The sequence below is a fragment of the Nanorana parkeri genome, unplaced genomic scaffold (assembly GCF_000935625.1).
Source record: "Nanorana parkeri isolate BGI_ZX_2015 unplaced genomic scaffold, ASM93562v1 scaffold990, whole genome shotgun sequence".
NCBI lineage: Eukaryota > Metazoa > Chordata > Amphibia > Anura > Dicroglossidae > Nanorana > Nanorana parkeri.
Window position 1 is genome coordinate 410,708 of NW_017307258.1, and position 15,449 is coordinate 426,156.

The following is a 15,449-nucleotide window of genomic DNA, read 5'->3' on the forward strand; positions in this document are numbered from 1 at the left end:
TGAGTGAGCAGAGGTTGTTTATATTTGGATAACGGTATGGCAGAGGAATGTAGTAAACATAGAAGGGGGGGGGGGGTCTAGGTTAATGGACGAATCAGTGATTAGGTTAATAAAGTGCACGACCTGGCCCCAGAGATTCCTAGGCAGTGCCACCAAGTATGAGTGTACGTCGCCACAATTTCTCCCAACAAGTATTTGGTCTAGAAGGGTGCATGTAGAGGAGGCAGGTCGGGGTGTAGTACCGGTGAGCCAGGAATTTAAAGGATGATTCAACAACCCGAGTGCTGATGGATGAGCACGAGTTGAGACCGAATCTTTTGTGTCTGAGCGTCAAAGGTCACATTGAACTCTTTCCCATGTGGAGATATAAGAAGGAGCATCTATAGCCTTGGTTCTCAACTGGTGGGTAGTGACCCAGAAGTGGGTCGCGCCCCCGTTTTCAGTGGGTCGCCGCAAGCCTTTATACTTTTTTAGGTGAGAGGCCCCTCTGTCTCCCCCTAGCACATCACTGTCAGTTCCTGCACCATGCTGTGCTTCAAAATATGCTGCCCAGCTCCTAGTTTCAGCTTGAGATGGGATGGAGCTATGGCTGTGAGGGAGCTCCATCCATATGTGCATTGCTTGCAGCTCCTTCACGTATCCTATAGAGGTGCCTGGACAAGAGTGACATCACATTGTGGCTCCCGAAAACCTCTATAGGGAGCGCAAGGTAGCGCACCAGCAATGCACATATGGATGAAGCTCCAGCACAGCAGCCCACACTGGACCCCTGGCTGAGGATCCACTCCAGTTCTCAGAAGGTGGGGAGGTTCGGTGGAACTTACAAAAAATTTACATTACATTTTTTTGGGAGTGTGTATGTGAGAATGTCTGTGAGCGTGTCAGATTGTGCCAGTGTTTTTGAGGGCCCGTTCGATTAATGCACTGTGCCACGCAACCGCACCTACCGTGCATTCTGGTGTGGGAGGTGTTGCGTTGCAGTTCATTTGAATGGCATGCCAAATGCACCTCCCACCCACAGTTCTTACGCCCGCACCGGAATGCGTGGTACCCTAATGCTGTGCATTCAATTGCAGTGTGACTTCAAGGCCAAGGACAAATGAGGGTCCTGAGGTTACACAGGTTGAGAACCACTGATCTGTAGTATGTGTTGTCAGGAGAATTTTGTATAATTGAGAGATTCCAAGGGTGGGGGGAGTTGATGAGTGTAAAAGGGTTTCAATAGGGGAGAGGTCCACCTTGGAGTGGAGGAAGAGAGGATACAAAGTGATGCAGCTGTCGGAATCTCCAGGAGTCCAAGGGATGTGTGTCCCCCCCAACGTTACCTGAGGGTTTGTAGAGGAAGCAGTTGGGATCCCAGTGCAAATCTGGTGTAAACCTCAGAAGTTGTGGAAGACCATAAAAGGAAACTGGAGTTATTGAATCCTGTGGGGACGTAGGAGTGTCCTGTGAGAGCCAGTAATGGTGAATTGTAATATTTAATCAGTTGCGAGTAGTATTTATGCCAGGCGTCTAGAGTAGCATGTCTGTACTCCGGAGGAATCCATAGGACTGTAGAGAGTGGTTGAGTGCACATTCCATGCAGACCCATTGCTTAGTATTACTATGGTAGCTCCAATCGAACAACCTGATGCACCATTCTTTATAAAAGAATACCTGCCATGGCAGAAATGTGCAGGGCAACCGTTCCTTCTGAAAATGTTAGTAGTTTGGCATTTGTTGACCCAGTGGCTTTGATGCAGAATCACCGATCCAGAAGAAACGTACAGATGGAGGTCTTTTCCGATTTACATGCTTGTTGAACATTTACTCAGAAATGATTTAGGCCTGGTTCACACCTTGGCGTTTTACAGCGCGTTCCTACGCGCTGTAAAACGCTCAACATGTGAAAACCAATAATTGCCTATGGGCATGGTTCCCACCTGGGCGTTTTACAGCGCGTAGGAACGCGCTGAAAAAGCCCTATGCCCAAAGAAGTACAGGAGCTTCTTTGGGGCGTATTTGCCGCAGGTATCCATTAGGATACAGCCGGACGCGTTTGTCGCGCGTTTCTTTTACAGCAAATCGCGGTAAAGCGCGCATTCCGTACGCCCAGCCTTAAGCTACTTGGTTGGCATAGCGGCCAGGCAAAAAGCATCTTCAGCAATTGCAGCCCTTATAGCTGTTTTAGAGAATCGGAACCAGGGCAGCCTTCTATACTATAAGTATATTGTCTGCCAGTGGTCACTCCTTGCAGTCTATCTTTGCGCTTTTGCTGAGTTACAGCCACTGACAAAATGTTTCCGCATTGAGCACTTCCATGTGTGTTGGATACCTGCATACCCTCCCACCCGACCTCTCACTACTGTCTTCCTTGGTGTGTTTCCACTTTCACAGACACATTTGAGAAAACCCCCACTATGTTTAAGTGTTCCTATTTACGCATCATACCCAACATTTACAAATATGTATTTCTTAACTTTTTAGATATCTTTTACTATTATATAGCCAGTAGCCAGCAGCTCATTGGCTGCCAGCTCTGTTTACAGATTTTCCGACTGGCCGAAAGGGTGCTGACAGCGGCACCCACTGTGCAATTTTCTGTATGGCCAGCTTAAGGACCGGCTAAGCTCCCCCTCATTAACATATAATGCTTCTAAATCTTTAACCCTTTGTTAGGATATTGTTCAAATCTAGTTGACCACTAATGAGATCTGTCAGCACAGTACAGACATTATATATACAGGCATTATCATAAACACCCCCCACACCTTGCATTCAGTATAGTGAAAACCTTTTCTTTGAGAACTGAGCATGTTTTATGCAAGCGGCAATTACAGTCTGATGTTAGGCTATGTGAGCGGGAAAAATGTAACAAATATAACATAGTTGTTGTTCTAATTTGGTGACTTGGTAACCATAAGAAAAAGATGCACCCCCAAGACACAGGCATCCAACACACCCAAAAGTGTTTGTTCAACCCATGTTGTACTGCAGTGAGGAGGGACAGACCGTAAGCAGAAAGGATACTATGTTCTAAAATATAAACAGTGAGGATACTAATGATTTGATCCCCTGCAGATTTTGTATGTCTGTAATGCAATCAGTATGCTGATGGGAGGAGACGGGAAGCTACTGTTTCTCCTTTTATTGTCCAGTCACAGGCAGGGGGGCAAGACATGTGTCACTCAACTGCAGCAGAGGAAAGTAAGGTTTTATTCTCTGTTGCACAGGGCTATTCCATGTGACAGAACTGTTTACAAATTCTCCAGGGTAAAAATGCATTCACCCTTGCAGTGCGCCTTGTAAATATTTTTTAAAATTGTACCTTTTTGCTTTCATAACAAGCGAAGGTTGTAAAATCTGCTTGCACTCATTCAGTATCCCCCAACTGTGCCGGCATGAAATGACCAGTGATCTGCTTAGCTTGTCCACATTAATTATGCCATGTGATCATGCGGAATTAGGCAAGTATTAGCCGTGCCTGTCCGCTTAGTCTACGAGTCAACATAGTTCCAAGTGAGCCTCAGATTTGACTGGTATGGCTGGCACTGGCAGAAGACTAGGTAATTGGACTAATCATTTGAACATTTTGTCTCTGACCGCACAAACGTAAACAGCCGCTCCGTCTGAGCAAGGAAAAGTTTTTTTTTTTGTTTCTTTTAGCTTTGTATCTGTTATGACTTGTCTCCCCGTTTTTATGCAACTACATAAACATAACCCAATAATAATGTACACATTTCCTTTGTCTTGTAGTCGATGCTGATGAGATCAAAAGGCTAGGAAAGAGATTTAAGAAACTTGACTTGGACAACTCGGGATCTCTGAGTGTGGAGGAATTCATGTCTTTACCTGAGCTCCAACAGAACCCTCTCGTGCAGCGAGTAATAGACATATTTGACACCGATGGGAACGGAGAGGTAGACTTTAAAGGTAAGACATCTTTTCTTCGTTATACTTAAGCCTTTCAGTTTTCTGTACAGCATATGATGTAAACAATGAGTCTGGCTGAAGTTTATATGATACGGATACTGTTTTATATATCAATTATTGTAGATATATTTCTGAAAAGATTCAGGTTTTGTTTTTCTTTGAATCTTCATACAAAGAAAATGACAGCGGCCATCAGGACTTTTATAAACCACAGAAACCATTAAAGTGAACAAATTAGTGTCACGGCATGCTGTAGATTATGTTAGAGGAAAAAGGCCAAGGTGATTTACTGCCTAAGAGTCTTTACACATAAGTCCTATTTGCCACTCGGTTAATGCGTACATCTTTGTAATGACGTTTGCCTGCATAGACATTACAATTTATAGACCTGTGACGTTGGGTAACCCCTGTATGTTTGTAGAACAGATGTTATCACAGTGAACCGGTTGAAGTAGGTAGAAAGTGTATACATTGCCTTTTTTTATGGACGGGTGACAATGTATTTGCAGGCCTTCTGTAAGTTAAGCCTTACCCATTTACTAATAAGCTGAACCCCCTTTGTAGATGGCCACCGAGAGAATGTCAGGTTGATCTGAGGCCCTGAACTGTTGAATATGTATGTTGTATTAAGACATGCAGTTATAGTAACCGATACGGCATGGAGACATTCACATAGACTTGAATAAAATACTCTAAAATGTATTTTGAAAGAAGACGTTTAAATATTTCCAGCTGATTCTATGTACACATAATAGAGCTTTTCAATGTACAAATACTAGTAATTGGTCACCAATACGACAACCAATACTATTGAAGCTGCAGAGTGTGTGTGTTTTTTTTTTTTTTTAGAACACCTGGTCAGAATTGTATTGCTGTCTTTGTGTCAGTCTGAGCAATTTTAACCTGTCCCTGTAAAACCATTATCACCAAGATAAGCAGTAAGGTAAAATCTCTCCAACAGGGACATAACGGGAGTAAAGCACGTCATTTAAGTAGTGTGGGAGAAAGCCTAAACCTGAAAAGTCTACAGAAGACAAGGGGGATTTATCAAAACTGGAGCAGTTGCCCATGGTAACCAATCAGCTTCTCTTTCAGTTCAGTTAAGCTTTGAAAAAGAAAGATGGGAGTTGATTGGCTGCTGTGGCCACCTGCTCCAGGTTTTGATAAATTCCCCTCAGTGATCTCTGATTGGACAAGGGGAAGTCTTGTCATTCGGCCTCCTCCCCGTGTCCATTTCTAGAACATCTTGAGCCCAGTGAAAAGAATAACCGACGTTTTATCAATGGTTGAGGTGGGAGGAAGGGGACCAGAGCGGCTCTCCTTCACTGTATGAAACCTGGAACTCACAACAGCAGCTCCTAGCAAACCAGAGCTGCCAGTAGTATCCATCATGAAGCCAAACAAGATTTTTAGCATCCCCAGAAGCCATCTGGATTTGGTATATTCTACATTAGAGGTTACTTCGCTGGACCAATCAAAAGTAAAAAAAACCAAACAAGACTTGCATTATGTTAAAGAGCTCTTGATAACATACACAAATATGTACGCTTTCTTTTGCAGTCTTTTTTTATCGCGATTCGCGGTAAAGTTGCGCAACAAACGTGCGTTTCCGAAGGCTTCTTGGCTGTATCCCAATGGAGACGCGCAACAAAACGGCCCAAAGTAGTACATGTACCTTTTCAGGCGTGGACCGTTTTGTAGCGCGTTAGGGACGGGCGGAAATACGCCAAGGTGGGAACGAGACCATTGAATACAATGGGATTTATATTTTTGAGCGTTTTGTAGAGCTTTCGTCGAGCGTAAAACGTTCAGGTGTGAACGAGGGCTTAGGCCTGGTTCACATCTAGGCTGTATCGGTTTTGCACATGTGTACGCACGCGAGCAGCACGCAGTTATTTGCGTGTTTTTACACGCGTACATAAAGACGCGTGTTTTGACTGGCAGCTCATGAAACATTGCAGGCAATGGAAGAACGTGAGTTTAGACATGCAAAAAAGCTCATGAAAATGTGCAACATGCTTGCCAGGAAGCTGTGACACTACCTGTAAGTGTCCTAATGTTGCCTGTCAAACCCTGTCCAGCATGCAGGCGAAGCAGAGGATAGCGACAGCTGCTGTAGGTATATGCAGGCTTTCAGTACCTCTCTGCTGCTTCAGTATTCATAGAGTTTCAGGCTTTTCAAATAAAGGGATTTGTAGGTAACCAGTGAATGGAGCTCTCATTGGTTCAGTGCAAATGTTCCATCTTAACGAATGAACTGTCAAGTAAAAAGTGTACTGCTATAATTCACCTTGTTTATATAATAACTTGCTAAAGCCAGAGGATCAGTTAATAGCCAGGTAGCTATCATTTTCAGGAGAGGTCCATAATTGTATCTCTCATTAAATCCAGGGGTGGACAAATTTAATATGGAATCCAGGAGCCAGTCTGTCCAATCCAGGAGCCAGCAGGATTTATGTTAGTAGCCAGCTCCATTGACAACTACTATAGAAAAACCTCAAGAGTTGGATGCTAGCTGTAACTTTGTAAGCACATTGGTCACCTGGCTCCTGGGATTTGTCCTGCCCGGACTATATATACCAATAAATTGCCTCTCATGGGTGTTACATGTGTGGATACTGAGGCGTTGGGTAAAACCCATACTTTTGGTCATCCCAGCGACTACAGCAATCGCCAAAGTTCTGGCATTGTAAATCGCACTTCCATCTCTCATACAGTCAAGAGCAGCACCGTTCCTTCTCCCTCTTCTATTCTTAAATTGCCTTGTGTTCTTTTATCAGAACTGGAGCAGCTGTGCATGGCAACCAATCTCTTATTTTCACATTTTAATTGACCAAACTGAAGAGAGAAGCTGATTGGTTGCCATGCACAGCTGCTCCAGTTTTTATTCCCCTTAAGGTGTTCTGTGATTGAATGATACACAGATTGCCCTTGTGCATCCAACTACCATCTGGATCCTGTGGCTAGCCTCAAGCTGTTTTTGGTTGTTGCCAACTAAATTTGGTTAGCCTGCTTGTTTTATAGTACAGTATAGGAATGAATGCTTTTTTGTTGTTTTCAAGCATTGCATGGCTTTATGCTGCTCGTACTCTTTAACTGAGAAAGACTTGGATCTTTGCTATAAAACCTCAACATGCCCAGCTGTGGGGGAATATATGAGTTAATTGCTGGAATTTGTATAGTTCTGTTGCTCTGTGTAGTGAAAGTGTCTGAAAGAATTACGTTCTAAACGTAGCTTTTTATTTGACCTCTTCTGATAATATCTGTTAAGGATGCAGAAAGGCCAGCAGCTCTTGAACTTAACATATGCAACGTCGCATACTTTGGGGGAGTCATCAAACCTGGGGTACATTATTATACAAATATCAACTCCAGCTCCCAATGTTGAGTTATGGGCCCCTCCACTTCACCTTTCTAGCCCATTGCTGTGATTGATGGTCTTCTTGACCACCTATAGGTGCTATTGGTTTAGTAGCTTAAAAGTAGCAAGTTCCCTGTAATGTAAATTATCTTTATTTTAAGGTTTCTAAATGTTTCTACATATAGTTAGAATGAAACTGCCAAGGTTATTACATGTTTACACACATTATGTATCCATAAGATGAATGCCAAAATGTTTGGCTGGTGTTTAATGCCTGCCAAGTATCACCCAACCACCAGGTCTAGATGGGGTACTTGAATGCATTTTTAAGATTCAACATCTGAATTGAGTCACTTTAAGACAGTCATCATTGGCCAGATTTTTCCAGCCTGCGTATGTAAAAATGCTATAAAAGAGAAAAAGTTATGAGTGCTCAGGATTCTACTTTCTCATAGATTAGATTGCTATTGTCTTGATTGGAGATCTTTCTGAAGGAGAATGCATGTGAATAGTTATTTGTGGCGGTTTGCACTTGCAGCAGTTTTAGCCTTCCCGTCAGTCCCCTCAGGTCATTGTAAGTGCCTCACTCTATGTGCATTACTCATGTGCGCGTCTCCAGAAAGCAAATATTGTTTTAAGGTAAACATTACAATAGCAAGTCAAGATATACATTCACCGGAAATCCTGGAAATAACAAAGGATAGAAAGCAATGGTTGTCACAGATCGGTGTTCCTGAGCAACCACAACTTCACTACCGTAGAAGTAATGACCCCGCAGGCCTTTATAAATGGGTCTGAGGGAGGAGTTTTCTCCATTCACATCCACTGTGTAGATTAGATGTGTCTTATTTATTGGTCACCTGTTAGGATTGGTTGAAATTCTACGCCCATGGACAATAAATGTCATTAGTTATCCAAGATACATTTCTAAAATTTGTGATCTATTTTTTTTATTTGCAGAATTTATCGAAGGAGTTTCTCAGTTCAGCGTAAAGGGTGACAAGGAACAGAAACTGAGGTGTAAGTATTGCACGTAGTGTGTAGGCAGCCATGTGTGAAAGGCTCTGACATTTTTTGCAGGCATGATGACATGCAACTGTGTAGATATTATTGGTTGTCCTGCAGCATTCCTCTGTCAGCTAACATTATGCTAAAAGCACTATTGGTGCAGACTTATTAGAACATGTTTTTTTAGTCTACAATAATCAACCTCTGATCTCTATCTAATATGAAGAGTTGAATCTTTCCATATGTATCTTCACTGCTAACATGAGTTCCCTTTTGTCTGTTAAAATGTGAATCCAACAGGAGGTGAAGGGGATGGAATGGTTATCAGGTCTGTCACTGAGACAGACAAGTGTTGGCAGAGTTGTTTATCTTCATTTTAATCACCCAGTACAATGAGAGGTTATTTCCTCTTCTCCTTAGGAAAGGCAAAGTTTGATTGGTTCTACATTTTTCAACACGTCAGTCTCCTAGATTTATTACCTTTTTGGAAGCACTTTGCTGTTCACCTTTACATGCCCCAATTACAAAACGCTGCTTCTGAACATCTTGTCTTGCTTGCTTTTTATTAAGATTTGTCATCCTAGGAATGTGAGAGTATGGTTGGGATGTTGTATCAGAAACCTTTATGGAGACTAATGTGTGTGGTTGAACTTGCTATTTAGAGCGAGCCTGTATACATGCTGCAATGTAGGCCCCATAGGACACCTAATTTACAATGCCAGTTAATGCCCATACCCCTGATCTTTTGCCCCCTCCCAACCCTTTTTCAAATCCTAAACACTTAGGGGAGAATTTATCAAAACTGGAGCAGACCGTATCTGGAGCAGATTTGCACTGCAACCAGTCAGCTTCTGTGTCTCATTTTCAAATCTTACCTGAGCAAACTGAAGAGAGAAGCTGATTGGTTGCCATGGACAACTACTCCAGATTCAGTTTTGATAAATTCCCCCCGTAGGCTTTCAAAAATTTCTTCTTGTGGCTCTAAACAGTGTATTAGGGGGCAGAGGACAGAATGAAGATAACAGGCACCAAGTGATACCTATTTACTTTGCTTGGATCTACCCAAAATATCATTTTCATGAAAAAATGTAAATTTCAGTTGAACAGTCTTTTACTCTTAACATGTCTCTACTGTGTGCATATGTTGGATTGGAGCCAGGAGAGTCTTTTCGGGTTTAGAAGCAGCTCTGCATGCAGTGTTCCAGCATCTTTGGTATTTTTGGCCCACTCTGGATGTGTGATGTCGCACAGACACCTGAGTGCCAGAAGGAAATAATGGAGCCTAAGCTCAAGCCTTTAGTCCTGTCTGGTGCTTAGTCAAAGTAGACAATCAGCCAGGTATATAATAAAGCCAGTGTGTATAATGGATCCCCACGCAGGAAAGTTCCCCTTTTTTGCATTTAATTGCAGTAAAAAGCATCTTAACCTTTTGCTGACAAAGGTAAAGCAAACCTTAAAGCCTGAGCCAAGAATTGCAACGGTTGTGTGTTTAAAATCACAAAATGGTAAAAAAAAAAAGATGGGATTCCCAGTATATCCCATAAGAATGTTGCATGTGATCATTTATGAGGACCTTAAACATGATGGTAGGACCATTATATGGGGTTGCAGTATACCACTACTTTTCCATTTGCACATAATAATTTCAGCCAGTGTTCAAAGGCAAGATCTGCTTGTTACATCACTTATAGGTCCAATTTACTAGCATCTTAAACACTGTAGAATCAGAACTGAGGGTTAAGGGCCCATTGCCACCAAATCGGAAGGAGATCACAAGTCAATGGAGAGTCTGTTGAATTAGAGTTGTACCTTCTGATTTCATTCACATCCATAGCGATCCGCTTTTCCACAGGTGCGAACGGAAGGGCTCCGAAAAATGAATGTGTGAATGGGGCTAATTCACACCGGGTCAGTTACAGTATGCTGTGCTGAAATAAAGCCATACATGTTCTATTTTAGAAACTGCAACATTCCCTAGCCACATTCACACCCATTCATTTTTCAGTGCCCTTCCGTTAGCATCCGTTGCGAAATGGATCGCAAACCAACGGACCACAATGACACTGAACCAGAGTGAATGGGCCTTAATAAAGTATATATTTCAACTTTGTATTCAGCTGTTTTCCAGAAGTCCAACTTAACCCCTTCGTGACTGACGACGTACAGTGTACGTCGCCAGCATCGGGGCTGTTTAAACAGACTCCCGGCGACATTTGCAACAAGCTTTTGCATGATGTCAAAAATGTCAGCCATCATGCTTGTTTGTGGAAAGGTTTCCTCTAAATGGCTAAAACGTTACACTGTGGGTAACCTCAGGAGGAAAGTTTTGCATGCAAGTCATCTCCAAGAGGGATTACCTACACAAAACTGGGCATTGGGCGTTATGCATGGGTATCTGGGCATGGATTTGACATGATTTTTGTTTTTCTTCCTCCCAAGTTGCTTTCCGTATATATGACATGGACAAGGATGGCTATATCTCAAACGGCGAGCTTTTCCAGGTGTTGAAGATGATGGTCGGAAACAACCTTAAGGACACACAGTTACAGCAAATAGTAGACAAAACGATTATCAATGCAGATAAAGATGGCGATGGGAGAATATCTTTTGAAGAATTCTGTGCTGTAAGTATGGAGTTGTTTGTGATTTTGTGTTTCCCGTGAATGCAGTCAGACCAAAGTTCATCTGCTTGAACTGCTGAGTGACGGAACACTCAAAGAGCTGTACTCAGGAATTTGCCACACCTCCAATTTCAAGTAACTTGCAGATTTATTTATTTTTTTAGGCTGTGAACTGGCAGAAGTCAAAATTACAATTGGAAATCTGTTATCCCACCTAATCTGGTGTGTAAACAGAATGGCAAAGTTGCTGGTTAACATAATATTGCCTGGATGTGTTTGCCAGCAAGAATAGGATCAAGTAAGGGCAGAATAGTAGATCTGCGCTGGGGGATTTATCTGCAAAGTGCTTTATTTTAATAAATCAGGTCAGGATGTTGAACACTCTGTCCTTATTTTCCAATAAGGAGTATTGTAGAGGTGCTTTCAGCAGTAATATAACACAAAAGAAAATTGTTTTGATAATTTTAAGATATGTTGGGTATGTTTGCTGACTATTAAAATGTTATAAAATGCTGGCAACCTGAATTTAAAATAGTTTGAATGCAGTTTCTACTACCATGTGTGCCTGTGTCATCTGCTATTGGTCCATCTGTGCAAGTCTGATTGTAAATAATATAAAACCTAATATGTGTTTAAGTACTTATATATCTATGTATGTGGGTGGGAGTTTTGCAAAATAAAAATATCTATCTAGATAGTTTTTGCACAGCCGTTCATTGTATTAAGTACAAGGCGAAGTGTCTTGAATATTGTTTGCTTAGATGTGTTTGCTTTACTACCGATTACATAAATCTGCTCTTAAACGCTGCAGCTTGAGGTTCATTGAGTCTTTCCTCTGATGGTAAACAGCAGCAAGGAAGTTTGTTTTAGGTATGCATTACTGTGCCAATGATGCCCCTGAAGCTGTGCTTATAAGGATATTAATAGTTTGCGGTGTAATGCATATAAGCTTTGATGGATGAATTAAATCTGTGAGTACTGTATTCAGAAAAGTAGGAGCTGCCATCAGTGTTTTTCAAAGGATAGTTCCAGGTCATTGACCCACTAAAGCTTTAACAAAGAACTCAGCCCTGCAGCCAACAAGCCAACAGCTTTAAAAGGAAGTCACTAATACCAGGAACGTACTGCCAGGTCCTTCTTAAAATGTAGCACTATTAAAGAGGAACTGCAGGTCAACTGCTATATAGACATGATTGGGAACTATTGAAGTACGTAAGTTTTTTTAAAAATCTAATAGTATTGTAAAGTTTGGTCAACCTTTCCTGTGATTTACACACCTCTACCACACTGTTCAGCCACGGACTTCACTTCAGTGGTTTCTTGTTCAGATCTTTACCTTCAACGGTCAGGCCTGTGGTCATTAGACAAAACCCAACTCATTGTCTGATAGAAAGCTACATTGCTGAACCAAAAAATCGATTCCCTTCTTTGCTGTTCTGTGTTGGAAGGACTGAAACTACACATTTTTGGGTTGGCAAGACTGTACACACATTTCAGATGTTTGGTGGCTTGTCTGTAGTTCCACTAAAAAGCCTGTGAACCTCAGACTGCTTCTGGGGGTGTATGTGGTCTGCTTTGGTCACCCTTTCTGCAGAGAAAAGAAAAACCTTGAGGTGGTTGATGGGTGAGCATTAGGCATGTGTTAGGGTGTCGGATACTGAACTGCAGATTATATGGTCTTGTAATATTATACGAACAGACCGCACTAGCCAGAGAATTCCAATACTTCAGACTTTATTGAAATTCACAGCAAATCCAGTAACACCGTGAATGAAAGTGTATAAAGCAGCAAATACCAGCACCGCAAACCCCCCAACCAGCTACAACCTCTTACATGTTCACCCGTAGGCTTATTCATAGAGGTCACAGAGGTCCTATGAATAAGCCTACGGGTGAAACTTGAGAGCTTGTAGCTGGTGTGGGTTTGCGGTGCTGGTATTTGCTGCTTTATACACTTTCATTCACGGTGTTACTGGATTTGCTGTGAATTTCAATAAAGTCTGAAGTATTGGAATTCTCTGGCTAGTGCGGTCTGTTCGTATACTACAAAAGTCCACAGTGGAAACGCACGTATTAGACCAGTGCCTGGGGAGTCGTGATGGCGGCTAAGGAATTGGAGTGGTGAGATTTCCTTTGGCTCTATCTGCTTTTGTAGTTTTTTCTAAAGTGGCTCTAAACCCGCTAATTTAACGGTTTCCAAAAACTGTTCCATTCAAGGCATGCCTCTCATCAGAACTGCTATAGTTGCCATTGTGCTTATGTCTGCTGTCAGCCGAATGTTTAAACCCTCAAATGGCTGATCACATGTGCAGCACCATCATAACAGAGGTGTGTTCACTTTCTTAGCCGAGCGCTGAGTAGCTGTTCTGCAACAGGTTCATTGAACACTTTGACTGCACGGTGCTAAGCAAAATGGCGGAGGATAATTTTTTTGACTAATACCATTTTTCATTGAGTATTTGGTGTGCTCGTCCACCAAAACATGAAATTGTAGGTTGTCACACTAAACTGATTTCTTCCACTGGGGTTCAGGCACCTTACTCCAGCACTGCCAGGTGTTCTCACAGTGAAAATGGCTGCTGGTACTCTGTCCCCACCTCCTCCATCACTCAGCGCTCTGCATCCACATTCGCTTCCACTGCGAGTGCTGTTGGTGCTGAGCGCTGACTTGCAGCACAGCGTTTAGCGGCGGTTTGCTAATTCGGCACCCGCATCAGCTGAGCAACTGAACACACCTCTGCAAGTCTAAATGGAGGCGAAGGTGGCAGTTTCTATGGATGTAAAGGATCGCAGTGTTTAGTTTAGGAAGCCATGGATCATGTGCTTTCTCTGACAACTTGGAACGTTGAGATTGGCTTTGTTCTTTGCTTTTAAATCACAATTGGCAGAGGCTCGGCTGCCCCCTGACTGCCATTTGACAGTTGAGGGATGGGGCAGGGCCCAATTTTGAAGAGAAGCTGATGTACTTGGTGATGTGGTTTTCATTAAAGCCTAGGTACTCAGACCAATTAACACATAACTGTGACAGTGCGTGTCAAGAACCAGAACTCATTTGCAAAACCTACATTTTTTAAAATAATTGGTTGCTTTTATTTGGTACATTTTGGAGTTCTTAAAGGCTGATGAATAGACAAAATAAGTGGGAAGAATTCTTTTTTTAAAATTTGCTCATTTTAAATATCTCCCTGTCTTAAGGAAAGTATTTTCCCATTTGCAGTGAGTACACACAGAAAGATACTCCAGCAAATACCAGTGATCACAATTTTAAAGCCAACATGATCACATTATCTGGAACCATGCTAGTGAAAGCCCAATACTGAAATGAGCAGCACGCAGGAGTGCAAGAGAATGTTCATCTCACTATTAGTTTACTAATTGGCATTGACATTGTAGTCCATCTGTGGAGCGAGCTTGGAGCGGTGGCTACTTTACAACACACACACACGGACCATGGGGAACAACAGTAGCCACCCTCCAGGAAGGAGAGTGTCGGCATGAATTCAGAGATGATTTGAAGAGCTGCAGCCGAGTGATACACAAATTAGGTCCAGTATTGTTAATAGTTAGGGTACTTGAATGTATTTTTAAGATTTAGCTCCAGAGTTTAGTGTCACTTTAAGAACCATCTTGTTTTTGGTCCACTTTGTTATTTATATGTATGTACTGATGTGTCTGTCCAAGTTTAGAACAAGCCTTAATTCATGCATTATAAACATATGCCGCGTTATACTAACATTCAGGTCGTCCTCTCTCCTGCAGGTCGTAGGTGGTTTAGATATCCACAAAAAGATGGTGGTCGATGTGTGACTTCAGAACAACATCCAACACTTATGCTTTCTTCTCCATCTCTGAAGATCTGCTCAAGACGTCCAGCAACGCTCTGTGTATTTTAAATGGAAGTATTTTTCTCTGTGAAGCCACATTTTCCAACATGAGCCTCATGAAGCCAACTTAAGTGTTATTGAACTTTTTATTCTCTCAATAACTCGGTGTAGCACTTTAAAGTCTGAAGGACAGCACAATGGGGAGGAGCATATCAGTGTGATGGAGAAAAAGAAGGGAGTTGGCTTTTTTTTTTCTATTTATTTTGTTTCTTCATCTTTTATAAACAAGGAATATATATATATAGCTTTCTATGTAGTCATTAGGTGGGCTTTAATTTAATTTACTTGAGTAAAAGAAACGACAAAACAAAACCTAGAGTAAAAAGTGCCAAGCAGAACATAAGCCGTTCAATACATGAATATAAATCCTTACTTTTATTTCACACAGTTTTATAAATATATATATATTGTAGAAAAATGTATACTTTGTAAATATACTTGAATGTTACTGCCAAGTGAAGAACTGTTAATAGCAACTGCACAGAACCTATATCTCTTGCTTTCTGTAGTTGCCAAAGCAAGTCATCCAAAGTGTACTATTCCATCAGCTGCAATAGGTATACACTCTACAAGGACCCCTGTCCATTTATATAAGCCGATTTGACATAGTCAGGATTTATTCACTCCTCCCTGCCAACTGAATTGAACAGACTACTGCAGGCA

General features: G+C 41.9%; 1 protein-coding gene across 1 annotated transcript in view; it reads left to right on the plus strand.

Moving 5' to 3' along the window:
• The window catches only part of PPP3R1 (protein phosphatase 3 regulatory subunit B, alpha), a 52,999-nt gene extending 37,984 nt beyond the window's left edge, over positions 1-15,015 (plus strand). The window contains exons 3-6 of the mRNA XM_018566946.1: positions 3,736-3,912; positions 8,234-8,293; positions 10,721-10,905; positions 14,662-15,015. Of these exons, the coding sequence (XP_018422448.1) occupies positions 3,736-3,912; positions 8,234-8,293; positions 10,721-10,905; positions 14,662-14,709 (470 nt within the window). The 3' untranslated portion in view covers positions 14,710-15,015. The remainder of the gene's footprint in view (positions 1-3,735; positions 3,913-8,233; positions 8,294-10,720; positions 10,906-14,661) is intronic.
• The last annotated feature ends 434 nt before the right edge of the window (positions 15,016-15,449 follow it).